The sequence below is a fragment of the Lonchura striata genome, chromosome 11 (assembly GCF_046129695.1).
Source record: "Lonchura striata isolate bLonStr1 chromosome 11, bLonStr1.mat, whole genome shotgun sequence".
Taxonomy (NCBI): Eukaryota; Metazoa; Chordata; class Aves; order Passeriformes; family Estrildidae; genus Lonchura; species Lonchura striata.
Window position 1 is genome coordinate 7,525,329 of NC_134613.1, and position 24,804 is coordinate 7,550,132.

Here is a 24,804-nt window from a genome sequence, read left to right on the forward strand (position 1 = left end):
AGGGAAGGAGACACGGTGCCAGCTCGTTTTGCTCCTTCCTCTTTCATCTCTCTCTTGTGACTGTGGTGATGGGGAGGAAAAATGCCAGCACCTAATATCACACACTGGCCCCAGAATGCACAGCAGACTCCAGTGGCTTGCCATGCAATTAACTTCCAGCAGCTCATGTGGTCTTCTCTGCCTTCAGAGGGATTGAACTGGCAGGGAGAGCAGAGGGACTGGGAGGGACGGGGCCTGGGTTATTGCTGCATGTTCCTCAGTGGCTCCCAGATCCTTGGACAGCTTCTGGGAGGATCCCACAGCAGCTCCCCAGAGTGCCCCACCTGGGAATGGTGGGGCTGGATTGGGGTGCAGGATGCAACCAGGAGCTTCTTTGGATTTTAAGGAAAGGGGCACAGGCTTCTGCCTGCCAAAAACTGCTGCATTAAGAAAAACAAAAGGCCACATTCCATATGCCCTCTTTGGGTTGCCTGGAACCAGGATTCCAGTGTTCCACTGATCTTTCTATGCATGGGGCTGTGGGTTCCCAGCAGTTGGTTTCTCTCACATTGTCTCCATCATCACATCCTGGCCATGTCTTTGTTAGGGCAAGTCCCCAGCACCTTTTTCTGAAGGCAGAACCCAGCATCTCTTGCTCACTGGGATGAGCCAGTTGTGGCTCTTGGCCGTGTGCTGGCACCATGTCTTCCCATAATCTGCTCACAACATTTTCCAGGAGGGAAAGGAAAAAGAGAAGGTCTGCATTTAATTTCTCTTTCAGAAGGAGCCCCACGTGTCGGGCCTTGGCTCCATGTATTATCCACGCCGAAGCCTGCAGCTGGCTGCTGGCATAGCACAACGGGGGATGTGGGCTGAGATTTATAAACATGCTTCAGGCGCAGCTGCTCCGGGCTCCCTCGGCTCCATCCATCTCCCAGGGCCGTATATCTTGCTGCACTCATCAGCCCTTGCAAATGCGGTCCCGAGTTTTACCTTGCTTGGATAAATGTGCCTGGCACAGCAGACTCTGCTCCGGTTGTGCGGAAATCAGAGTGATCTGTGGCAAGGAGGAGACACCACAGTGCTAAGGGGTGCTGTGGAAGACCCCTCTGCCTCCCAGAAGAGGTGCTGAGGGTCCTCAGCCTCGGTGTGGGTGTGAGCCAGGCAGTTCTTCTGAATCAGTGTGGAAAAACTGAAACTCCAAGGTTTTCTGAATACCCAGTGACTTTGTTCCATGACGGGAGGATGTGGCCCTGTGGATGGTTCTCCAGATGGAAATATAGGGCAGAGGGATTCCCGTGGAGACGCTGAAGTAAAGTGGCCTAGGGCAAGGGAGGGATATTCTGCCAGGATTGGGTTTTCCTGCCAGGGAGAGTCAACCTGAGCAGGAATGCTGGGCTCAGCTTGCCATCTAGTGGCTGTAGCAGCTTTTTCTGGAGGGTCATGAGGTTCATGGCCGTGCTCGTTCATAGCCCTGATGGAGAGTTCACAGCTCCACTTTGGGGTACACAGCCTTGCTAGGAGCTTTCTGCATTTCCCCCAGGGTTTTCCCAGCTCTTTGTCCCTGGAGATCACATTCCCTATCCTACCTGAGCACACATGGAGCCAATGTGGATCTTCAGGTCACCCCTGAAATCCCACAGCACTTTGGGGGTCACTGGGTTTGAACATCCCATGAAAATAAGGAACAGGAAGAGAGTTTAGGTGAGACATGCCAAGGGAAGGGATGAGCTGGGAGTCTCCAACTCCCATCTTGATACCTTTCTAGCCCTGAGCTCAGTGTCTCACCTCTTCTGAGAGCCCATGACCACTTGTCCACCCTCCTTCAACTCTAGAGCTAAGCTCTTCCTCCTGCCTGTCATGAGGGGCAGGTTCCTGGCACTGTGGGATCACACCTGGCCCCATCTGATCTTTTTCCCTTGCCTTGCAGGGATGCTGGTGGTCAACGTCACCTGGAGGAACAAGACATACGTGGGGACACTGCTGGACTGCACACAGCATGACTGGGCACCTCCCCGGTAAGTGGCTGGGGGGCTCCTAACGCTGAGGACAAATCGGGCCCTGTATGGTCCCCATGGCACCTGGGACACTCTGCCCTGTGCCCATGGGGCTGCCATAGGGATTGGCATCTCCTCCTTGCCCGACCCAGCTGCTCCCATGACTCTTTGCCTCTGCAGTCACATGTCCCTTGTCCTGGGGACCAGAGACAGTTTAGCACATCCCAGGGGACCTCTCTGGTTCCTCTTTATCAATCAGTGGGAAGAGAAGTCTATGGGATTGAGAGTGAGGGGAGTAAGGGGGTCCCCGCTGTGCCTTGGGGGCAGCACAGCCCAGCACAGCCATCTCTCTGTTAAAACCTCTGTGTCCTCCTCCCTGTAGGTTCTGTGACTCTCCCACCAGTGACCTGGAGATGCGCAACGGCCGGGGCAGGGGCAAGCGGATGCGCCCCAACAGCAACACGCCGGTCAACGAGACGGCCGCTGCCTCGGACAGCAAAGGGACCAGCAACAGCAGCAAGACCCGGGCGGGAGCCAACAGCAAGGGGCGCCGGGGCAGCCAGAACTCCTCGGACCACCGCACCCCGCCTGGTGGCACCGCCGAGGACGTGAAGGCCAGTCCCTCCTCCGTCACCAAGCGGAAGAGCAAACCCCTCTCTGACATGGATCTGAACTCCAGCTCGGAGGACTCCAAGGGCAGCAAGCGCATCCGCACAAACTCAATGGGCTCGGCCACAGTGCCACCTGCCACGGTCAAGGTGGAGCCGGCTGTCCTGGAGCGCAACTGCCCTTCTCCCATCCTCATCGACTGTCCCCACCCTAACTGTAACAAGAAGTACAAGCATATCAATGGGCTGAAGTACCACCAGGCCCACGCACACACGGATGACGACAGCAAGCTGGAGGCGGATGTGGACAGCGAGTATGGCGAGGAGCCCTCCCTGCATGCCGACATCGGGAGCTGCAACGGTGCTGCCGGGACACAGAAGGGCTCCCTCTCACCTGCTCGCTCGGCCACCCCCAAGGTGCGTTTGATGGAGCCGCACAGCCCCTCCCCATCCAGCAAGTTCAGCGCCAAGGTCCCCTGCAAGAAGAAGGTGGGTGGGGAAGGGGACACAGACCTTGGTGCTCTGTCCAATGATGGCTCTGAGGATGGTCCCTCGGTGGCCGATGAAACGAGTAACGATGACTTTGACTCTCTGGAGAAGCGGTGCATTGATAAGGACAAGTCAAAGAAGGCCTCTGGTGCTAAACAGGAGAAGATTCCTTCCAAAAGCTTGAAGTCCGCCAGACCCATTGCTCCAGCCATCCCCCCGCAGCCGATTTACACCTTCCAGACTGCCACGCTGACCACAGCCAGCCCTGGCTCCTCTGCTGGCCTTGCCACAACTGTGGTCCAGACCATGCCCAACAGCCCCCAGCTCAAACCCATCCAGCCCAAGCCAACAGTGATGGGAGAGCCCTTCACTGTCAATCCTGCCCTCACTCCTTCCAAGGAGAAGAAGAAGAAAGACAAGAAGAAGAAAGAGCCCAAAGAGGTGGAAAACCCTTTGACTCCTGGAAAAGCCTGCAGAGCAGAGGAAGGTAAGAGCCCTTTCCGGGGGGAATCCAGTGAGCTGGGGATGAAAGGCGAGGGGCTGCTGAACGGTTCATCTGACCCCCACCAGAGCCGGCTTGCCAGCATCAAGGCCGAGGCAGATAAAATCTACAGCTTCACCGACAACGCACCCAGTCCCTCCATCGGCGGGGCCAGCCGGCTGGAGAACACCAACCCAGCCCAGCCCCTGACCCCACTGCACGTTGTCACCCAGAATGGGGCAGAGGCCAGCTCGGTGAAGACCAACAGCCCGGCCTACTCGGACATCTCTGATGCTGGGGAGGATGGGGAGGGCAAGCTGGAGAGCGTGAAGGCAAAGGATCCAGAGCAGCTAGTCAAGGAAGGCGCCAAAAAAGCTCTTTTCCCACCACAACCGCAGAGCAAGGAGTCTCCCTTCTACCAAGGCTTTGAAACCTACTATTCCCCTGGCTACCCCCAAGCTAGCCCGGGACCTCTGAACCCTGGTGGGCAGTCTGCAGCCGATACACAGACCTTGAAGCTGAAGAAGGACGAGGAGCAGGAGAACCCGGAGGTGAAGGTGAAGAGTGAAGGCTGTGAAGAGAAGAAGGCAGAGCTCGGCAGTGGCTCCAGCCAGCAGCCCTCAGTCATCCAGCAGCGCCCCAACATGTACATGCAGTCCCTTTACTACAACCAGTATGCCTACGTGCCACCCTATGGCTACAGCGAGCAGGGCTACCATGCTCACCTGCTGAGCACCAACCCTGCCTACCGCCAGCAGTACGAGGAACAGCAGAAGCAGCGGCAGAGCCTGGAGCAGCAGCAGCAGCGAGGGCTGGAGAAGAAGGCAGAGCTGGGCTTGAAAGAGAGGGAGGCGGCACTCAAAGAAGAATGGAAGCAGAAGCCACCCATGCCCCCAACGCTGACCAAAGCCCCGAGCCTCACAGACCTCGTCAAGTCGGGGCTGAGCAAGCCCAAGGAGCAGGGAGGCCCTGATATGGCCAAATCCGTCATCATCCCCAAGTTGGAGGACTCATCCAAGCTGTCCAGCAGCCAGGTCGCCGAGGGGCTCAAGGTGAAGCTGAGTGAGGCTGGTCACCTAGGGAAGGAGACGGCTGAGACGAAGGCTGGCTCCGAGTGTGGCCGGCAAGCGGAGGTGGACCCTGTTCTCTGGTACAGACAGGTAATGCCCTGCCCTGTCTGCCAGCCCAGTCTTGGGTTTGCTCCTGGAGGAAGCCACTCACCGGGCTTTGCTGGGGCCATCACCTCAGGGAGCACATGTTGTCCTCTGCTTGTGGTGGGACTCCATGAGAGAAAAAGGGTGGGGCTGTGATGCCACAGATGAGCTAGGGAGAGCCCAAGTAAGGGGAGTGGTGTTTGCTGATCTCCTCCAAACCCAGCCTGGAGTTGGGACAGGTGGGGCTGTGGGGAGGCAGCTGGTGATTGGCTGTTCTTGTGGGAAGTGGAGGCCAAGGAGAGCCCGGGGCAGGGGAATGGGGTTTGCCAGTCTCCTCCAAACACAGGCAGGTTTTGGGACAGGCAGGGCCAGGGGGAGGCAGCTGTTCTGATGGTTAGCTGTTCTTGCAGGAAGCTGAGCCCCGGATGTGGACCTATGTGTACCCAGCAAAATACTCAGACATCAAGACAGAGGATGAGCGGTGGAAAGAGGAGAGGGACCGAAAGTTGAAGGAAGAAAGAAATCGAAGCAAAGAAGCCTCGTCCAAAGAGGACGGGAAGGAGAGCAGCAGCTCCGAGTGCAAGCTGACCCCCACCGAGGAGGCTCGCATGGTGGGGAAGGATCCCAGGCCCAGTGTCCACGTCCCCGTGTCCTCACCCCTCACGCAGCATCAGTCCTACATCCCGTACATGCACGGCTACTCCTACAGCCAGTCGTATGACCCCAACCACCCCAGCTACCGTGCCATGCCCACCGTCATGATGCAGAATTACCCAGGTAGGGAGCTGGGAGCTTCAACGGGTGTCCATTCCCAGCTGTCCCTGCTCTCAGGGTGGGGGGTGGCTGTGGGACATCCTCTCACACACATACAGAGCCACATGCTCTCACTGTGCTGCCTGAATACTCTGGGTGCCCTGACTGCTCTTCTTCCCCCAGGATCATACCTACCCTCCAGCTATTCCTTCTCACCGTATGGGAGCAAGGCATCTGGCAGTGATGACAGTGACAAGTCCCGAGCCAGCCCTAGCGTGAGCTGTAAATCCAGCTCAGAGTCCAAGGCCCTTGACATCCTGCAGCAGCATGCCAGCCACTACAAGAGCAAATCACCCACGGTGAGCATCAGCAGGGCGCTGGCTTCGCCCAGCTCTGTGGGATAGTCCCTAGGTCCTGTAATAACGTGGCAGCAGCTCCTTTTGTCATGTGGTTTTGCTGTTTCTGCTGCTGCGGGGGACCTGCAGCCATGGATTCCAACATTACAAATCCTTTGGGATGGACCAGCCAAGCCTGTGCCTCCATGCTGAGGCATCTCCAGGCCCTGCAGCAACCAGGTGACATTTTTCCTCAGCCCTGGAGCTGGCAGGTGGGATGTGGGGGCTGTCTCCATCCTGTGGCTCCTCCTGGGTTGAGCTGGGAGATAGAGCTTGGACACAGCAAGGAAAGAGTGGTCCTCAGACAGGCCCTGTGTCCTCCACATGGCTTTTGGCATCTCACCCCATGGGAACCTTTTGGGCAAAGGCAGAGGGAACATCCCGATACGTGCCCCGGGGTCTCTGGTCATGTCCCTCAGCACGTGTCTGCTTTCTCCTCTCCAGATAAGCGAGAAGACGTCTCAGGAGCGGGACCGCAGTGGCTGTGGGGTGGTGGGGGGCGGTGGGAGCTGCAGCAGCGTCGGGGGAGCGGGTGCAGGGGAGAGGAGCGGCGACCGGCCCCGCACGTCGCCCTCCCAGCGCCTGCTCTCGACGCATCACCACCACCACCACCTCGGGTACTCGCTGCTGCCAGCACAGTACAACCTGCCCTATGCAACAGGTGAGAGTGGGGCTGGGCTGGGGGGGGAGGGCCCTGTCTCCCAGCTTCTGACAAGTCTTCTCCCCGCCAGGTCTCTCCTCCACAGCCATCGTTGCCAGCCAGCAAGGCTCCGCTCCCTCCCTATACCCGCCTCCGCGGAGGTGAGAACGGTAAGGCTCTGCTCCTGCCGCACCTCCGCGTGCGCGCCGGGCCGGGCCGAGGTGGCCGGGATGGGCGCTCACGGGATGCCCTCGAGGGTTTAGGGTTTGCCCACGGCCTTGGGGCTCGCGGGAGCTGACTTGCCCTTGGGTCGTGGCAGGATGTGACACACCGGGATGCCTGGGCTGTACAAGACGTGTGACTGGCTCACATGGAGAAGTGCTGGAGACTCCTTTAGACATCAGTTGAATGGTGTTAATTGTACTGCTTGACGTTCCTGCCCTGATCTGAGGCAGACTGTGTCTTCTCCCCTCGTCGGACACACACTGACTCCCCACCCCACCCCTCTTTGTGGAGTGGTGAGCTGGTACCTGCGGATATATTTATTCTACTGAGCACCAGCACTTGGGGTGGAGGCGACTCACCTGCCTGGTGCATATGAAGAGGAAACAGAAGCACTGAGGTTTCTTGATGAATTTGGGACCCTGCCGTGTCTCTGTGAGCTGCTGCTTCACAATAGGACTGGGGGCAGGCAGGGACTTGGAACATGGGCTGAGCCTGCCTTGTGGCCACAGTCTCAGGAAAGGAAGGAAGGACTGGCTCACAGAGCCTTGGCGGGTGTCAGGGGGCTAGTGTGAGCCAGGCGGGTGGGTGGCAGCCTGGCTGGAGGCAGCTGTGGAGCTCTCCCAATCCCTCATCTGGTCCTGCACCCCACAGCACCCACAACTCTGTGCCTGTGGGCAGGAGCCACCAGCATGTGGCCAGTGGCCAGAGTGGGGCTGGGGAAGCTCTTGGCCCCAGGAAAGCAGCCTCTGCCCTTGGGGGCTGAGGCTCCGTGGGGCTGGGGGCAGCAGGGGACAGAGCTGGGGGCTGCGTCTGTCACCCCACAGGCTGCCAGGGCCCCCCAGGCTGTGCACGGTCCAGACCTGCCCGAAGCTCCTGCCTGTGGCTTTTGCTTTGGTTTCGGGGCTGCAACTCCACAAATCCCAGCCCTTCCTCTGCCCCACTATCATGGCAAGTGCTCCCCAAACCCTGGGGCAGCACATCCTGCTGTGGGGGGCTGTGGCTCCCCTTTTTATCCACCTTTTGCTTTTAGGGCAGCTTCCCCAGGCTGCAGGCAGGGCGCAGCAAGAAACAAGCACACTTAGGTTCTGCCAGAGGCATGTAGGGCCGTGCCGGTCCCTGCTCCAGCCTCGCGCCAGGGCTGGGGGCACCAGGTCCTGGAGGAAGACGGTCCCCACTCCTGCCTGCTCCCCAGCTCTGAGGACAGGGGCTTTCTGGTCCTCTGCCCCCAGCCCCAGAGCGGCTCACCCCAGGCCGACACTCTACCTCGGCCCCGCAGCGGCCGGGCCGCCCCTGCTCTGCCCCCGCCTCTCCCGCTGCCCGGCCGGGGGACATGGGGGCCATCGGTCTCAGTCGTGTGTGTCCGTGTTGCACCCGGCCCCGAGGGCCGCTGTACGGGGATGCTCTGCCTGCTGGGCTCTGTACATACTGTAAAAAGCAATTGTTTGAAAGCTGTTGTTTTGGGTTTTGTTTTCTTTCCCCGTTTCTTCCCCATCCCACTGTGCCCAGTTGGAAAGGAGGTGCTGGCTGCTCTCGGCCCAGTTCAGGTGCCGGCGGCACGGTGGCCCCAGCCTGCTCTTGTTGTCTGACTCATTTTTCTTCCACTTTGTTGTGTTTGGAAGGAGACGGGGCCGCGTGGCCCAGCACACTCCGCAGGGACAAGGTGGGTTGATGGACCCACCCCACACCCATCACAGAGCCAGCCACATGCAGCCACGGGACTGGGGCCTGGTGGGGTCGGGGTGCTTTGGAGAGCCTCACGTCCCACCCGTGGAGGAGTGTCCCGCTGGCTGCTCCTACCTCCAGCCTCGGCCGGCCCGGCACAGCCGGGCTCCCAGCACGGCCGGGGCCCACAGCGGCTCCAGCGGCGCAGAGGAAGTGCCTGGGGGTGTTGGGGTGTCACAGGCTTTGCTGGCAGTCGGAGGGGGTCGGGGTGCTGCTCCCCACCTTCCCAGTTGGGTCCCAGTTGAGTCTCCCTTTAGGTGTTAAATGAAACAACAGTTTATGCAGAATAGGTTTGAGGTTTGGCATTTTCCAGGTTCTCTGGGCCAGCTGCTGCCCACGGGGCCACCCCCAGACCCGGTGTCAGACCGTTGGTGTTTATAGCTCGTTTCCATTGGCGTTGCTGTGTTGGGTTTCATTTCAGTCTTCCTGACTCTGCCCTTCTGTAAAGTGTACATTATGACCAAGTTCCTTGTTTTTTTATATATATATATATAAATATATATATATACAAACTGTACTCTTCTTGCCTTTGTACATTTAGGCAAGGAGGGAGAATAAATCTTTTTAAGAGACAATCACAAACCTGTGAGGGTGGCTTTTTCTTGCTGTTCCCCCAAGTCTGGTCCTTTATCCCTAAAGAGCGTGGCCAGTTATTTTTGGGGGTGGGAGATGGGGTTTCCCCATCTCGGGCATCTGAGAAGGCTCTTGGTGCTCATTGACCCCTGGATCCACCTCTGCCCCAGCACTCATGGCTCTGGTGGATGCTGCAGCTGAGCTCAGACCTGGTGATTGGAGGCAGAACCCCCCAGGGCCGAACCCCTTGGCACCAAGGCCCTGCCCTACACCATGGCCCCAGGGTACAGGAGGTACTGGAGGCACGGGGCAGGCACAAGGCAGGGTTTGGCTCCTCCAGCTTTGTCACGGAGGTGATCCATGTGGGAAGCAGCACCCAGGGACACCACAGGCACCTTCCAGATTTTCCACAGGGTGTTTTGGAAGGCATTTGGCAATTTGAGAAATCCACATTTGCCCTCCTTTACTTGAGGCAGGGCAGGAGAGGATTTGAAATTGCCAGAGAAACACATGCAGTGTGGCACAGCTTCCAGCTCCTGTGAACAGAATCCTACATTTTGCCAGTCAATTTTACCAGTAAGAAGCAGCAAATTGGTTCCTATCCCATCAGCTGGGATGTGCCAGCCTGGAGCACCATGGAGTGGCAGCCAGTGACTGGCACATGCAGGGACACACAAGAGGCACCCACCAGTCCTGGGCCAGAGTCGGTGCAGCTCCTACAAGAAGGGATAAAACTGGGCCCTTCTCAAGCCAGCAGCAGCTCTCAGCAGTTTCAGCCAGGGAACACCCATTCCCAAGGGCTCCTCTTTCTGAGTACAGCCCATTTATTTTAAACTGGTAGAGAGTCTAATGCCCTGCTGAAGGGAGTAGAACTCCTTTCCCTCTTGGTTACATGGAGGTGAAAGAGGGCAAAAGAGACCCAAATTTATGATTATTTATTCACATACACTCATATCCCAGCCCCACCTCTCCCTAACCAAACACCATGCTGGATATGGAATGACTCTGGTCCAGTTCCCAATAGAATCATCCGTGAAGGGCAAGGGCACAACAGGAACAATCCCACAACAAGGAGCCAGGCCAGGAAGAGCTGAGGGCATGTCCCTGGGGCACAGCCCCCTTCCCTCCCCCTTCCCTGGGGGCTGCCAGACAGAGCCAGCCACGATACAAGGACAGTGCTACAGGACAGGGACAAGGCTGGGGTGAGGCATGACCTACTGCTGGCACCATGGATCCATGGCACCATGACCCTTTCCTGGAAAAAGCCCCTGGATGGGGAGAATATGCCAGGCTCCACACAACGCTTTGGTTTGGATACAGCCACTGGTGGCATCTCAAGCCTTGAGGTCATCCCTGTGGAAAGATAAGTAGGAGCAGAGTTGAGGGCTTGGGGTTGCTCCAGACCCATCCTGGGGCAGAGGGTAAAGGCAGGAGCTTTTCTTGGCTCTTTGGACCAACCATCAGAGTGCAGGTAAGGAAACTGGTCCTCCCAAATAAGCAGCCCCAGGTATGTGAAGTTCATCTGAATGCCCCTTTTATTGAATGCTGTGATAGTGTAGTGGGAACGTGGAACAGGGTTAAGACTGCGTAAAACAAAAGCTGGAAGAGCAAGAAGTTTCAAAAAAAAAAAAAAGAAAAAAAAAAAGGTTAGACCAGTTAAACCAGCATTGGAGTGGAGATGTATGGGGGGTTTAATGTAGTGTTAAAGGATAAACTTGAGTGTCTCCTGCATGTGCCCCACACCAAGCCAGGCTGTTTTTAAGGTCTTGAATGGGAAATGAACAGGTTGTGTCCCAGCTGAGCCCACGCTGGGTGGGCAGGAGGCACCAGTGGGGTTCAGAGGAGTCCCGAAGGTGGTACTGACCCCGGGGCTCCCACACCATGCAGGTGCATTGGAAGAGCTCCTATGCCAGTTCATGAACATCTTCCTTTTCCTAGTGATGATTACATGTGTGATAGATAGTTCTCTAGGCAACATGTTTCAATGAGAGTCAACTCTGGGGATACACAGCCCAATCTAACAATGAGAAATGCGCTTGCAGTCCAACAGAAGCTCTGCTTCCCTCTCCTCAGGAGAGGAGGTGGTCCTCTCTCCTCTCCACAGCATGTCAGGGTCCCACTGGAGCTCCGCTCTGCTGCTATTCTTCATCGGAGGAAGAGCTCTGATCCAGGGGGTACACCATGAACATCACGTCCGGCCGCGACGGGACAGCGGGGTGGCCAGGCCGCACGATCTCGAAGCCCAAGAAGCTGAATGTCTTCAGGAGTGGAGCTACCAAAGAGAAGATCTGTTACCACCAGGAATAATCCTCTTTACCCTCTCCCTTGAGCCATAAATATCAAAGTGCCTGGGACACCCTCTGTGAGTGCATCAAGAGCTTCCTATGGAGAGAAGCACAGTCTTCTCCAGCAGGGGTTTTTGTCTCCTCCTGTACTGATTGCAGCTGCTCCTAAGTGTGAAGGGATTTTAGCTGTGCAGCTTTGTCCATGTTTCTCCTGCAATGTTTCTTCTATCCCCTGTGAAATCGTTGGTTGTCTGCCTGCACCATCTGCACATCCCTGCTTTCCCAGGATGGAGGTGGCCATCCCATAGGATTTGTCCTGCCCCAGCACCCCTTGAGCACCGACAGAGGACAGACAGCAGCGAAGAGGAATCTGCTCAGGGACAAGGAAGACATTTGCTGTCTCCACAAGGAGGTGCTGGAGCTCATTGGAAACTCCAGACAACTGTGCACTGGTCGGGGTGGGACCCCAGGAAAGCCACTTAGGTTACTCGTGGGAATAAGAGTGGGGCCAGCCCAGACAGATACGGTTCTGTGGCACCTGTGTCACTGAAGTGCCTGTGTCACTGAAGCAATGGCTGCCCTGTGACCTGTGACACTCACCCTAGTGCAGCATCCCATCCCTACAGCACTCTTGGGCAGTTGGCTCCAGGACACTGAGTGATAATGCAGAGGAGCTCCTGAAGATATTTTATGGCAGCACTGAATTTCAGCTGGACAGACACGGACCCAGGATCTGGACCACTCCAGAACTCCTACAAACCCCTGGCATTGGCTGTCCCCTGTCCCCAGCCTCCACAGGGGCCACCTATGCAACCGGTGCTAGTGGTGACATAACAGCCAGGACTTGATTCTGAAATTACTCCTGGCATGGTAATGAGGGATGATGACATCTTCCTGGGCTCAGATCAGCTTTACTAAGGCCCTTCATTTCAGAGAAGCTGGGGCAGCTCATGAAGCTGCAGAGTAAAATTAGAATTGGGTTGGAATTACTTGCTAGGATACAGCCTGACTCTGGTGGGATTTAGAGTGACACATTCCCAGCCTGGTACATCCCCCACCCCCCCAGGCTGTAATCCCTCTCCCAGCACGTCTATCTTTAGACCCTAATGCAGCCCCCAAAGCCATAAGCATCTTGAGCCAGAGCCAGGATTACCTGTAAGCCTGGAAAGGACAGAAGTGCCAGGAGATCTTTAAAAAGCTGATGAATTTCAGGGCAACAGGCTCTAAGTGCTTGTTTTCCATCTAATAACTCCTCTCTGGTTTAACCTTCCATGTCACAGCAGCCTGGTGCCAAACAGAGACTTCACTGCTCACCAAAAGGGGAACATTAACTGGCACTGGATGAGAAAATCACCCCAAATCATTCAGGAGCAGCTTTTTGCACCAGAGTATTGAATGGCAGGGCAGCAGATGAATGGAATCCCAGACTGGTTTGGGCTGGAAGGGATCTTAAAGCTCATTAAGTTCCACCCCACCGCCATGGGCCGGGACAACTTCCACTGGACTAAGTTGTTTGTATCCAGCAGATCTGCTGGAGAAACCGCAACATGCCCTCAACCCTTACTCTCCAAAAAGGGCTTATTTCCTCCACACAAAACTATTCCTATAAGAATTATGCACATAACAATTCCTGCACAGGGAGGGTCCCGCAGGTCTCGCCCTGGGATGACCAAGTTTCTTTACAGCTTCAGCAGCACCGTGTGGGGTGTCAGGAGTGAACCCAAGTGCAAGGCAGCCCTCACCTCGATCTTCTCTGCTTTTTCTGAAGCAGATGAAGACATAGTTGACTTTCATTTTTTCTTCAGCAAACTCCAGCAGTGCTGACAACCTGCCAAGGAGGGGGAAGACAAAAGGACATCAGCTCTGGGAAGTCCAGTCCTGAGGAAGCCTCTGAGCATTATCAAATTATCAACTGTTTGGATGATTTCGGACACAAAGATTGTTTACAGCCGCCTTCCAGCGAACAATGGGTGCTGAAACAATGGGCTTCCTGCCCTGCAGATTCAAGAGCTGTCCTTGCTCCGAGTAGGATAAGTTCCTGTCCTCACAGCCACAAACACCCTCCCCACCCGTGGTGCTTTGGGACTGAAGCCTTCGTAGTCAGGAAGCGAAATATTGCAGCTGCTCCCAGAGCAGGCTGCATTCCCTGGCAATGCATATGGGGACTCTGGGAGTTCTGTGCTTTTTGGGAAGGAAAACCTCCCAGAACTGCGCTCATGGCAGGCAGAAAAGGAGAACAAACCATCCCTAGAGAACATGTGTGCAGGCAAATCCATTTCCTGAGCTGGATGGCACAGCTGCTGCCCCCTGAATCCTCGCTTCCTGCCTTTCCAGCTGGATTATTTCTGCCACCTCCTGATGGAAGCAGTGCTGCAGTAACCCCTCTGCGAGCCTCCAGGGTGGCACACTGATCGACTGCTGTCACTTGCAACCACTGGCGCTGCCAGAGCAGTGACAGACTCCACATCTCAGTAACCAGCTGTCAGCGCAGTGCAGGAGATTAAATTTGCAAGGGTTCTGTTAATATGTTAATGAACTACTTTAATTATGGCTTCTGGCCTCTCCTCGGCTGTTTCACCCAGCTAAAAATAACCTGACAAAATTGCGCTTTAAGTCACAATGACACTGGCAAATAAATCCCCTCCCAGAAGGACCCATTCCAGGGAGAGCCCAGAGATTTACGGGCCAACCGGAGAAACTACACAAACATCTATCTGGACTCAGAGTCAAATGAGACAAGTGTGAGACAGCAACCACACTGCCACTTCCTGCAGGTGCCCAGTGATGGGTTTTTCTTTAATTGGATTGTGTCACTGAGGGATGAAGCCTACTTGGAGATTTAGGAGGAGCTGATTGCTCTGCAGACGAATCCAGCAAAGCCACATCTACACTGCAGCGGAGACCTCTGGCACAGCACTTGGCAGGAAGGAGTTGCTCTGGAAGCTGCATTTACACAAACTTCCCATAGCAGAGCTGTCTGGACAAAACATGACCGGATTCTGCCAAGAGAAAAATCAGAGCTCCTGGCAGAGTCCGGCACCAGTGCAGCAGTGCTCCAAGAGCAGATCCACCTACTAACGAGGAGAGCATCCATAGGATGGAGAGGTTTTTAGTTCCCTGAAAGAGAGGAAAATCTGCCAAGATGGGCTTGCCAAGTGGCCAGCAGAAAAATAAAATTAAAAAGTAATAAAATATCAGAGAAAATCTTGTTGGCTTTCTATACCAAAGTATACAAAGATTCACTCTGCTCATTTATTGCCTGTTTTTCATTAGTGTTGGGACTCAAAAAATGGTAACTCATCTGGAATATCACTGAGGGAAAAAATTCCTGTGGGGGACTCCGCAGACAAGGGAGCAGAATGTGCACAAACCACAAACAGAGCTGCTATTGCGCAGCCCATTTTCCACACACAGCATGGAATCCCAGGATGGTTTGGTTTGGAAGGGACCTTCAAACTCATCTTGTTCCAAATCCTGCCATGGGCAGGGACACTTTCCACTAGACCATGTTGCTCCAAGCCCCATTCAGCCTGGCCTGGAACACTTCCAGGGATGGGGTGTCCATCCACAGTTACGTAACTGAAGTCCTGTCCTCCAGGAGCCATGGCTACACCATCAGGATCAGAACTTACCCTTCTTTGCTTCCATCAGCTAATAATCCATCAGGGATTTCCACAAAGAGGCTCTGGTTTGAGAGCACTGCATCCCAGGAGGAGGTCTTCACCTCTGTGACCTTGTACTGGAAGTGGACAATGTGAGGCTTCCCTTCATGCACTGGGACATCTTGGCTAACAGTGATCTTCTCATCCTGGGAAAATGAAAAATGTAAAGTCCTGAACTGCCAGGGGACAACTGGAGAAAGCAAATGTAAAGAAATTGTCTTAGGGTTTTACTGAGAACAGGATTATGTTTTTCCCTTCTCCTTTTGCTGGCTCATGGACACATCACACAGTTCTCAGCCCTCAGAGTGATTTCTAGCCATGTTTTCCTGTTACAGGAATGTAGTTTTACATATTGACATAATATTAAATTTCTGACTAGAAGACTCCACTCCTTCACTGCAGGCTCCAGCCACATCTGGTGGTGCTTCATGAACTGCCCTTCCAAGAACACAACTGGACCCAACACCCAACACAGAGCTTCTGCTACCACAGCCCAGCCAGGTTTGGTGCCTCCCCCATCCCCAACACAGCCTTTCTGTTCCAGGAGTGACCACAAATTGCTTTCCCAGATTTTATGGTTTGCCTCCTGGTGTAAGGGAGAAAAACACAGAGTGCAGGGAAATTCCAGAGCAGATCTGAAGCTTGCGAGGAGGTCTTTTCCAGAGACCACAAATGCACATGTCCTTCCCCAGTCCTGCCCCATGAGGATGCCAAGCATGCAGATTACTTGGGATCAGCTCAGCAGTTCCTAGAAAACAATTCAGTGGTTAAAGCCCCATTCCTTTGGACAATTCCTGCAGGCACTTGGGTTGCCCAGTAATGATTTCCACGTTTCAGTGCAAAGAGCCGCAGCGAAAGAAGCGGAGCCCTGAGTTAACGCTGTTACTGCAGTGAAGCTGAGCTGTCCCCTGTACTTGGTGACAGCTCGTGTGTCCCTGTCCCTCACATTCACTGGTACCTGCGCAGCTTTGAAGGGCAGCAGTAAAGCAGATACCCAGTCATGAGAGCACCTGGAGAGCCATGTGTCCCTCCCTCCTCAGCAGGTGGGTGGGCAGTGCTTCACTCCTCTGGGTCATTGGGTGAGCGCTGTCCAGCCTCCAGATATTTTAACAGACTGATTAATTCAGCAGCTCCTTACAAGCCCTTACAGGCACCTCAAGCCACTGTCCCAGTGCTTTAATTCCTATTACCTCTTGTCTTAAAATAGATGCCCCTTGGTTTGACTACTGTATGACAGAGAAGACTCTGAGGACATTCACATTGGTGACAAAGTAATACCATGTGCAAAGTGGGAGCAGTTTGGCCTCTGAAAGCTGAGCAGAGGAAGTTGCCTTTCATTGAAAGCTCACAAAGCTGAGCTGAAAAACAAGTTTACACTTCACCAGAATAAATATCCTGTAGGAAACAAGTTTATTCATTGAGTTTGAAGGAAGTCTGAGTGGCTGAGCACACCAAGAAATGCACTGAGAACTGTTCCAGTGAGGTCAGGCTGTGGCTGTGATGGAGCCAGCAGAGAGAGGCAGGGCTGAACACAGAAGTTCTTACAAAAAACAAATCCAAGAGGCTTATATGCATTTCCTTCAGCAGTGACTTGACAGGACACTTTACAGCTGTTTCAGTGCAGAAAGTGTTTCTGTTCCAGAAAACATCCTTCTCTCCAGAAAAGCTCACAGATCATGCTTTTCCCATGCTCACAAAACTAAAACTAGGTGAGGAAGGGAAGGAAAGCAGGCTGGGATTGACACATGGGAGGTGTGCCTTTGAGTGGGAAGACTGGCACTGCCATGGGAAGGAAAAAGCATTCTAAGCCGTTTGGTCGAGAACTTCCTTGTCACCAGAAATTATGTCCAGTGAGATTGCTCCACTGAAACCCCTCTGTGACAGCCCAGGAGCCAAAGGCAGCACGACCACAGGGATTAGCAGAACCAGTTCCCCCGGTTCAGTGGGAATTGCGTTTACACAGCCTGGCTGGGGCAGCTGACACTTTATTTCTAGGTATCCAAACAGAGATGTCAGGGAAGAGAAGGGCTCTGTGAGCTGCTGCTGTGAAGCAGCAACAACAGCCCAAAATTCTTTGGAAGCTGCTCAAAGCAAAATCTTATTTACACAACAAGCATTTGGTTCTAGTTCACCCTGGAAAAATCCCCACACAAAATCCCCCTGCCATGTTCCTGTGGTCAAAACCCCCTGCCACCAGACTGAATTTTACCCAGCTGCCCAAACCCTGGCTCCCCAACCCTCCAGCTCCATTTCAGCATCACAAAGCTGCAAAGACCAACTTCCACTTGGTTCCAATTCACTGAACACAAGATTTTCCAGCCCTGCTCTGCTCCTCAGATGTCTCAGGAAGGATGGGGAGAGGCCTTGGTATGTTGGCAAGGCCAGAAGGAAGGATGTTACGATCCACCCTGGACAAGTGGCTGGAGAAAGCTGTGGAAGCACCCACTGCTGCCAGGTGCTACACCTGCAGCCTCCTGTCAACTCTGCCAGCCAGGGCACACCTCATCTGGCAGCACTGTGGTATTCCCAGCTCCAGCAAAGCTCCCTGGATGGAGGGCTGAGCTTAAAGTCTCTTAACACAAAAATCCCAACAGTTACAGGAAGCCCCAGTTTATGGCAGTGGTGTATCTGAGTGCTGCATGCACCGGCAGAGGCAGGTGTGTTGGGAAAGGCCATCCCTTGGACTGGAACAGCTGACACAGCTGGAAAAGGGATTTAAACTTTCAGATCCAGATGCCTTTCCAGGTCATGCCGGTGGCTGCTGGCTGAAAAGCTCAGCTGCTGTAACTACAGTACTGCCAGACCGAGCAGGTCACCGAGAGGGCAGACAGAACCCTGTCACCGCTCTGCGGTCTGACACACCTCAAATCCTGGGGTCACTTCTGGGCCCCTCATTCCATGACAGACATTGAGGGGCTGGAGCATGCCCAGAGAAGGGAACAGAGCTGGGGAAGAGGCTGCAGCACAAGCCTGACGAGGAGCAGCTGGGTGGGCTCAGTCTGGAGGAAAGAAGGTTCATGGGGGACCTCTCTACAACTCCTTGACAGGAGGATGCAGCCAGGTGGGAGTTGTGCTCTGCTCTCAGGGAACAAGGAATGGGATGAGAGTAAATAACCTCAACCATTTCCAGGCTAGAGCAGGTTGGATATTAGGGAAAATGTTTTCACTGAAAGGACTGTCCAGCCCTGGCAGAGGCTGCCCAGAGAAGTGGAATCACCATCACTGGAGGGGTTCAAAAGCCCTGTGGATTTGGCACTTGGGGACATGGGCTAGTGGTGAACATGGGCAGTGCTGATGGAACAGTTGGACTCAATGAAATTAGAGGGTTTTTCCAACCCAAACTATTCCATAATTCTTTGTTACAGATGGGGCTGATTTTCTGACAGAGCCTGCTAGTTTTGTCAAGCAATAAATCCAGGAGGAATTCCATCCATATTTCTGGGATGCAGCTATCTGGATGACATCCTCCTGCCTACACACCACTGCCAAAATCTGTGCAAGTTTAGGGCTGTACTGGAGTCAAACACTCCAAAGTCTCTAAATCATTATTCCTTCCACCTTCCTCCTCCATGCTGAGCCTGTTTTCTACCTCAGGGCCTTGCCTGGTGCACACACAAGGCTTTGCAAAGCTGGCTGGCAGGAGCTCTGGCTGCAGGGTCCCATTTCCCACCCAGAGGGGATTCATTACTTGTCCTGAGCCCTCTTGAAGCTATTTTTGTATCTTCTTTCTGTGACAGGAAGCCCACTGTGCTGCTTCTCTGGAGTTTGTACCCCCCAAACATCTGTGACAATTCACCTTGAGCATTAAACTGATGGGACCTTGTCACTGGAGGCTCAGAGGCTGGCATTTTGCAAGGGAAGCAGGTGAGGAAAGTGCTGAAAACTCAACAAAGGAAACTCTGAAAGCAACCATGAGGTGTGTGATTCTCTCAGGAACTCCAGGAGGAGACTCTGGGAGCTGTGGCCCAAAAGGGTCTGTATCTTTTCATCAGGTGATGTCTGTGTGCCACCCACAGGTTAATTAAAAATCAGGTCTGACACCTATGACAACACCCCTGGGTCAACAGCCAAATTTGCAAGGTCAGCATAAACTCAGTCTGCCTCACCTGAATCTAAAAGCAGCCCTTGTCCCAGAAGGGAGACAGATGTGAGCCAAGTCACACAAATTACTCTAGAGGAAGGAGCAGCCAGGTCTCCTTATTCTAAAGGAAAGGTCCCATGGAATGAAGAGGAGCACAAAATGAGACAGCTGCAAGCCTGCAGACACAAACCATTCCTGATCTTGCCCTGCCTGTGCAAACGTTCTAGAAACAGCCTTGTCTGGGAGCTGCTTCTCCCACCTGCACCTCGGTTCAGGCAGCTCCCAGGCCCTGACAGCTTCACATTCTGGACCAGGGTGCAGGAAGGAGCTTATCAACCCCTCCCTTGCTGCATTTCACCTTTCTGCTTCTCACTTCCTTTCTCTGCCAGGCATTTCAGAAGCCCTTTCACGTTTGGATAATACAGACTCCACGTACAATAGCTGCAGCAGGCCCCTGGGACAGGCTAGTGAATGATCTGCTGTACAATGGTCTCTCATTTCTTAATAAACAGGTGATATTTAAGCAGCAGAGACCTATCTGCAGCTCAGTCCCTGAAAAATTACCTGTTCTCCCACTTATTATCTTGGAGTTCTTTGCATTTATTCCCATCAGACTGCGAAAGGAAATGAATACAGTTGTAGCACAGGTACAGGTCAGTGTTTAGACGTTAAATGTATCTCACCTTATATATCAGAGCTGAAAGAGAAGGATCCCTGCCACCCCCTCGCCCACCGGGGATCTTCGACAGTGGGTGAGGGGCATCAGGAGCACCACAGAGGCCCTGGAACGATGTGCCTGCAGCACTGCAGCTGGGGACAGTTACTCAAAGGTAAAATACTACTGCAAGAAAAAGAGAGAGAGCACCGTGTTACATTAGCAGGGGTCACATTTCAGAGGCTCCAGCTTCTCAAACCCCCAAATCATTTGTATCCTTGCTCCTCACAGCACCCAGATATCAACATCGAACTGCCCCAGTGGCACCAGACCCAGAGTGTTTTGTTGGGAATGGACAAGGGGCCAGGAACTCAGAGAGTGCTGAGCAACCTCATGCTAATAAGGGAGGCCTGGAAGGCTGCCAGGAGCAGATGGCTGGGAACACATGACCAGATGAGCACACATTTTCTAGAGGCAAATATCTACAAATAGATCAACAGGGCCCAGGAGGAGAAGGTTTAAGTTTCACATTTTCAAACCCAGGAGAAATGAAAGGGCTGGTTCTTCAATACACTCCACAATGTCCATCGCAACATTTTCACACCCACATGAAGCACCATGCAAGCATCCTCCACCCCAACCCTAAAAATTACAAGTTCACCCCACAGAGCTACTTTGAACAGCAAGAAAACACACTTCCCTTGCAGTTTCCAAGTTTATTTGGATATCCTACATGTGGTCCTCCAGAATGGCTTTGGACGCAGGCTCTGGCTTTTAGGAAGCTCATCAAAGCAAATTATTTGACTTCTGGAGCCTTGTTTCCTCTCTCAGCACCACAAAAGCTCTGTGCTGAGGCCCAGTGATGTTCCTCTAGCACAGCCTGCAAAAGCCATGTAGGAAAACCAGTCCTTCTCCAGTGCTGCCACTGTGAAACACAGCAGCACAAAGCTATGGAAGCACCACCAAAACAACACCGTCAGGGAGGGCTTCCATGAGCAGGGAGCGAGGCTGAAGTGGATAAATTCTGCAGCTGTTCTGACAACCACGGTCTGCCCTGAAACTTCTCACTTGAAGCGGTTCCCAATGCAGTGTTTTTCCACTCTAATCCCTGTCCACGAGGCAGACAGGCTTAAGTATCCAAACACCAAGTGCAGAGCTGCACTGTTAGAACCACCTCAGATGCCTAGAAAAACGAATCAGACTGGTTTGGGCTGGGAGGGACCTTAAAGCCGATCAGTTCCAACCCCTGTCATAGGCAGGGACACCTTCCACTACACCAGGTTGCTCGAAACCCCATCTAACCTGGCCTTGTAACTTGCCTGTGCCAGTTGCAAACAAACTTCTACAAGTAGTTTGGCATTTCCGAGTGCCAAAAACATAACGTGCAAATGCACAAGGCAGAATGGATCTCTGCATACCACCTACCACCAAAACCATCTTTCTACAGGAAACACTAATATTCTTCCTCCACATATTCCCTCCCCCAGGTTTGCTAGACGGGGCACTGGGGCAGCATTCCCATGTGCTAGAGCAGGCATTATCTTGGAGAAAAGGCAGTTTAAATACACCAGGAGATGTCTGGGGGCAAAGCAGGGTGTTCTGTGCTCCCTGCTGTGCCTGGGGCTATCAATGGGCCAGTGTGTGTTCAGTAGTAGAGGATGTCGAGAGGATGACAAAGCACTTTGTGCTTCCCCACCCCCGAAAGCTGTTGGCAGCTTTGTTAGTCCCTTCCCTCCTCCCTCTACCCTCCAGCCAACAATGTACTATTGATAGCTCTTTCCAACTTGCGGCCAAGGCATAGAGAAACTGGATAATGAAGTGGAGTTGTGGGAAAAAAAAATTAAAACAGAGAGGCAGCCAAAGACACTTCCCGGTTTCACTTCCTCTGGCACATGCAGAAGTCAAAACACCAGCCCCCTTCAGCTGCTGCCTGCACATCCCTGGCCCAAATCTGCACACCTCCCACTATCCTCCCCCCAAAATCAGGGTCCCTGCACACCACCACTATCCCCCACAAGGATTAGGGTTCTGAGACCAGCACCCTCAGGGAAGAGAGTGTGTGTAGGGCACAGATTAAAAGGACTTTTGCTTTCTCCAGCTGTGCTTCAGCTCGCTGGGAAGAAATTCATGCAAACAACCAACATCTGATCCCTTCATCCATCCTTGTGCAAACAGCAACTCTCCCCGAGGTCTGTTTGTAGCTTTAAGTTAGGCTTGTGCTCCCTTCTGACGTCTGTCCTCCTTGGAGGAGCTGCTTTCCTGCAGCTTGGTTGAAATTAAGATGCATTTAGATCACCAAGGCCTTTCCTTGGAGAAACTCCTCAGTACAAGCTGCTGGTCTGTGCCCTGCCCGAAAGGGGAGCTGGAAGTCGGTGTTAAACTCTCATCCCGCGGGTGTAATTTTAACTCGCTAAGCTCCCAGCGATCCCAACCTCGTGCCCTGTCCCTGGGAAGTGCAAAGGGCAGCTCAGCAACTTCAGAGCCCCATCATCACTGCTCCTAAGCAGCTCCGGCACACAGAGCCAGGCTGAGACCATCACCAGCACATCAGGGGCTGAAACGAACACATTCCCTTGTGTTTTGGGGGTTTTATTTGTTTTGAACACTTAGGCCAGATGGAAGGATCCGCAGAGCTCTCCTGACGTTGGAGAAAGGACTGTTTTGTTTGTTTTCCTCTCTTCCCCTTCCCAAAACAGGTTCTGGAGATCCAGCTACACTTGAATAATATAACAACTATTGTTATTACTATTATTATTGTTGTTAGACAAATATTCAGGAGCCCGATTTGAGGAGTAAATTGTAAATAACCATCTGATGAACACAGCACAGCTCAAGCAACTCCTACACAGGCAACGGGCAAGAACCGAGGCTGCTTCATACGCATCCTCTGGGCTCTTATCGGCGACAGAGGCGCAGGAAATGACACTCGGGGGACTCCAAACAAGGAACAGACATACAAGATAAATCGGTCAGCTGAGAAAAATACACAGATCCTGCAAGTTCGTGGCTGCTGACACCTAAGCCGCCTGGAAAAGCCACCTCCTTCTAGGCAGAGAGAGGTGCGGGGGGCGCGGGGAGGGAGCGCTCGGACCCCGCCGCCGCCAGGGCTGCTCAGCGAGAGGTGCTCAGGCCCTGGCGAGCCCAGACCCACTCCCGGGGGGCTCCTCCAGGGGGAAGAAACGCCTTGATGGGGATTTTAAACGGGGAAAAGTGGAGCGGCCTCCCCACGTCCCGCGGCCTCCCCGCCGCCTCAGCGCCCGCCCGCGCCCCAGGCCCGCCCGCCGCCGCCGCGCTGAGGAGCGAGGGAGGGCGGGGAGCGCGCTGCGCACCTGTCCTGGGTGTTTATCATCGTGCGCTCGCTGCGGTGCGGCTGCGGTCGCTGTCGGCGCTGCGGTCGCTGTCGGCGCTGCGGTCGCTGTCGGCGCTGTCGGCGCTGCTGGCGCTGGTGCCCGGCGGTGCCCCGGCCGTCCCCTCCTGCGCTCCGCTCCGCTCGGCGCCGCGCTCCGACTGACCCCGCGGGCCCGCGCGCGGACACGCCCCCGCGCCGCGCGCCCCGGCCCCGCCCCCGGCCCCGCCCCGCGCCGCGCGGGCTGCCTGGGAACCGGCCGCCCAAACAAAGGCGCGCGCCCGGCCACGCCCCCGACTCGCCACGCCCCGCGCCCGTGACGTCACCGAGCCACGAGGGCGCGCGCGCCGGCCGCGTCCCTGGAGGGGCTGAGGGGAGCGCGCCTGAGGGAGCGCGCCTGAGGGAGCGCGCCTGAGGGGAGCGCGCCTGGGAGCCCCGGTTTTCCACGGGCTCCCGGTTATCCACGCGGTCTCGGTTATCCACGGGCTCCCGATTATCCACGGGGCCCCGGTTATCCACAGGCTCCCGGTTATCCATAGGGTGCCGGTTATCCACGGGCTCCCGGTTATCTACAGGGTCCCGATTATCCACGGGGTCCCGGTTATCCACGGGCTCCCGGTTATCCACGGGTTCCCGGTTATCCACGGGGTCCCGGTTATCCATAGGGTCCCGGTTATCCACGGGGTCCCGATTATCCACGGGGTCCCGGTTATCCACGGGCTCCCGGTTATCCACGGGGTCCCGGTTATCCACGGGCTCCCGGTTATCCATAGGGTCCCGGTTATCCACGGGCTCCCGGTTATCCACGGGCTCCCGATTATCCACGGGGTCCCGATTATCCACAGGGTCCCGGTTATCCACGGGGTCCCGGTTATCCATAGGGTCCCGGTTATCCACGGGGTCCCGGTTATCCACAGGGTCCCGGTTATCCACGGGCTCCCCGTTATCCACGGGGTCCCCGTTATCCACGGGCTCCCGGTTATCCACGGGGTCCCGGTTATCCATAGGGTCCCGGTTATCCACAGGGTCCCGGTTATCCACGGGCTCCCTGTTATCCACGGGCTCCCGGTTATCCACGGGGTCCCGGTTATCCATAGGGTCCTGGTTATCCACAGGGTCCCGGTTATCCACGGACTCCCGGTTATCCACGGGGTCCCGATTATCCACGGGCTCCCGGTTATCCACGGGGTCCCGGTTATCCATAGGGTCCCGGTTATCCACGGGCTCCCGGATCTCCTCACGGTCTGGTTCTCCCCAGGGTCCCGGTTTTCCCCTCAGGCTCCCGGCTCTCCTCGGGCTCCCGTTTATCTCCTGGGTCCCGGTTCTCCCCACGGGGTCCCTGTCCCCCCCTCAGGTTTCCAGCCCTCCTCGGCTCCCAGGTGCCAGGTGTCCGCAGCCCCAGGCCCAGGCTGCGGGAAGTGACAAGGGCCAGGCAGGAGCAGGGGCAGAGGCGGTGGGACGAGAGGCTGGGGACACAGCCGAGGAATGGACAGCGGAGCCACACAGAAGAAGCCACTGGTGCAGAGGTAACAGATTGGGAAGAGATTCCTCCCTGGGAGGGTGGGGAGGCCCTGGCACAGGGTGCCCAGAGAAGCTGTGGCTGCCACATCCTTGGAAGTGTCCCTGGCCAGGCTGGACAGAGTTTGGAGCAACCTGGGACAGTGGAAGGTGTCCCAGCCCATGGCAGAGGGGTTGCAACTAGATGGGATTTAAGGTCCCTTCCAACCTAAACCATCTCCTCACATGATGATCCTACATT

General features: G+C 54.9%; 2 protein-coding genes across 6 annotated transcripts in view; one reads left to right on the forward strand and one right to left on the reverse strand.

Annotated features, from left to right (window-relative positions):
- The window catches only part of ZNF609 (zinc finger protein 609), a 60,705-nt gene extending 51,680 nt beyond the window's left edge, over positions 1 to 9,025 (forward strand). For 3 of the 5 annotated variants that reach the window (XM_021554246.2, XM_021554250.2, XM_021554247.2), the window contains exons 4-10: positions 1,910 to 1,997; positions 2,359 to 4,714; positions 5,119 to 5,485; positions 5,645 to 5,820; positions 6,301 to 6,517; positions 6,588 to 6,657; positions 6,816 to 9,025. In XM_021554246.2, the coding sequence (XP_021409921.2) occupies positions 1,910 to 1,997; positions 2,359 to 4,714; positions 5,119 to 5,485; positions 5,645 to 5,820; positions 6,301 to 6,517; positions 6,588 to 6,657; positions 6,816 to 6,822 (3,281 nt within the window). In that variant the 3' untranslated portion in view covers positions 6,823 to 9,025. Of the gene's footprint in view, positions 1 to 1,909; positions 1,998 to 2,358; positions 4,715 to 5,118; positions 5,486 to 5,644; positions 5,821 to 6,300; positions 6,518 to 6,587 lie in introns of all 5 variants that reach the window. The other 2 variants (XM_021554249.2, XM_021554248.2) reach the window with 2 other exon arrangements.
- Positions 9,026 to 10,683: 1,658 nt separating this feature from the next.
- On the reverse strand, positions 10,684 to 23,201 carry OAZ2 (ornithine decarboxylase antizyme 2). Its single transcript, XM_021554251.3, is given in 6 exon segments — positions 10,684 to 11,288; positions 13,044 to 13,129; positions 14,934 to 15,109; positions 19,728 to 19,808; positions 19,810 to 19,885; positions 23,029 to 23,201. Coding segments are annotated over 6 exon segments (573 nt in total). The 5' UTR covers positions 23,049 to 23,201; the 3' UTR covers positions 10,684 to 11,154.
- Between the last annotated feature and the right edge of the window lie 1,603 nt (positions 23,202 to 24,804).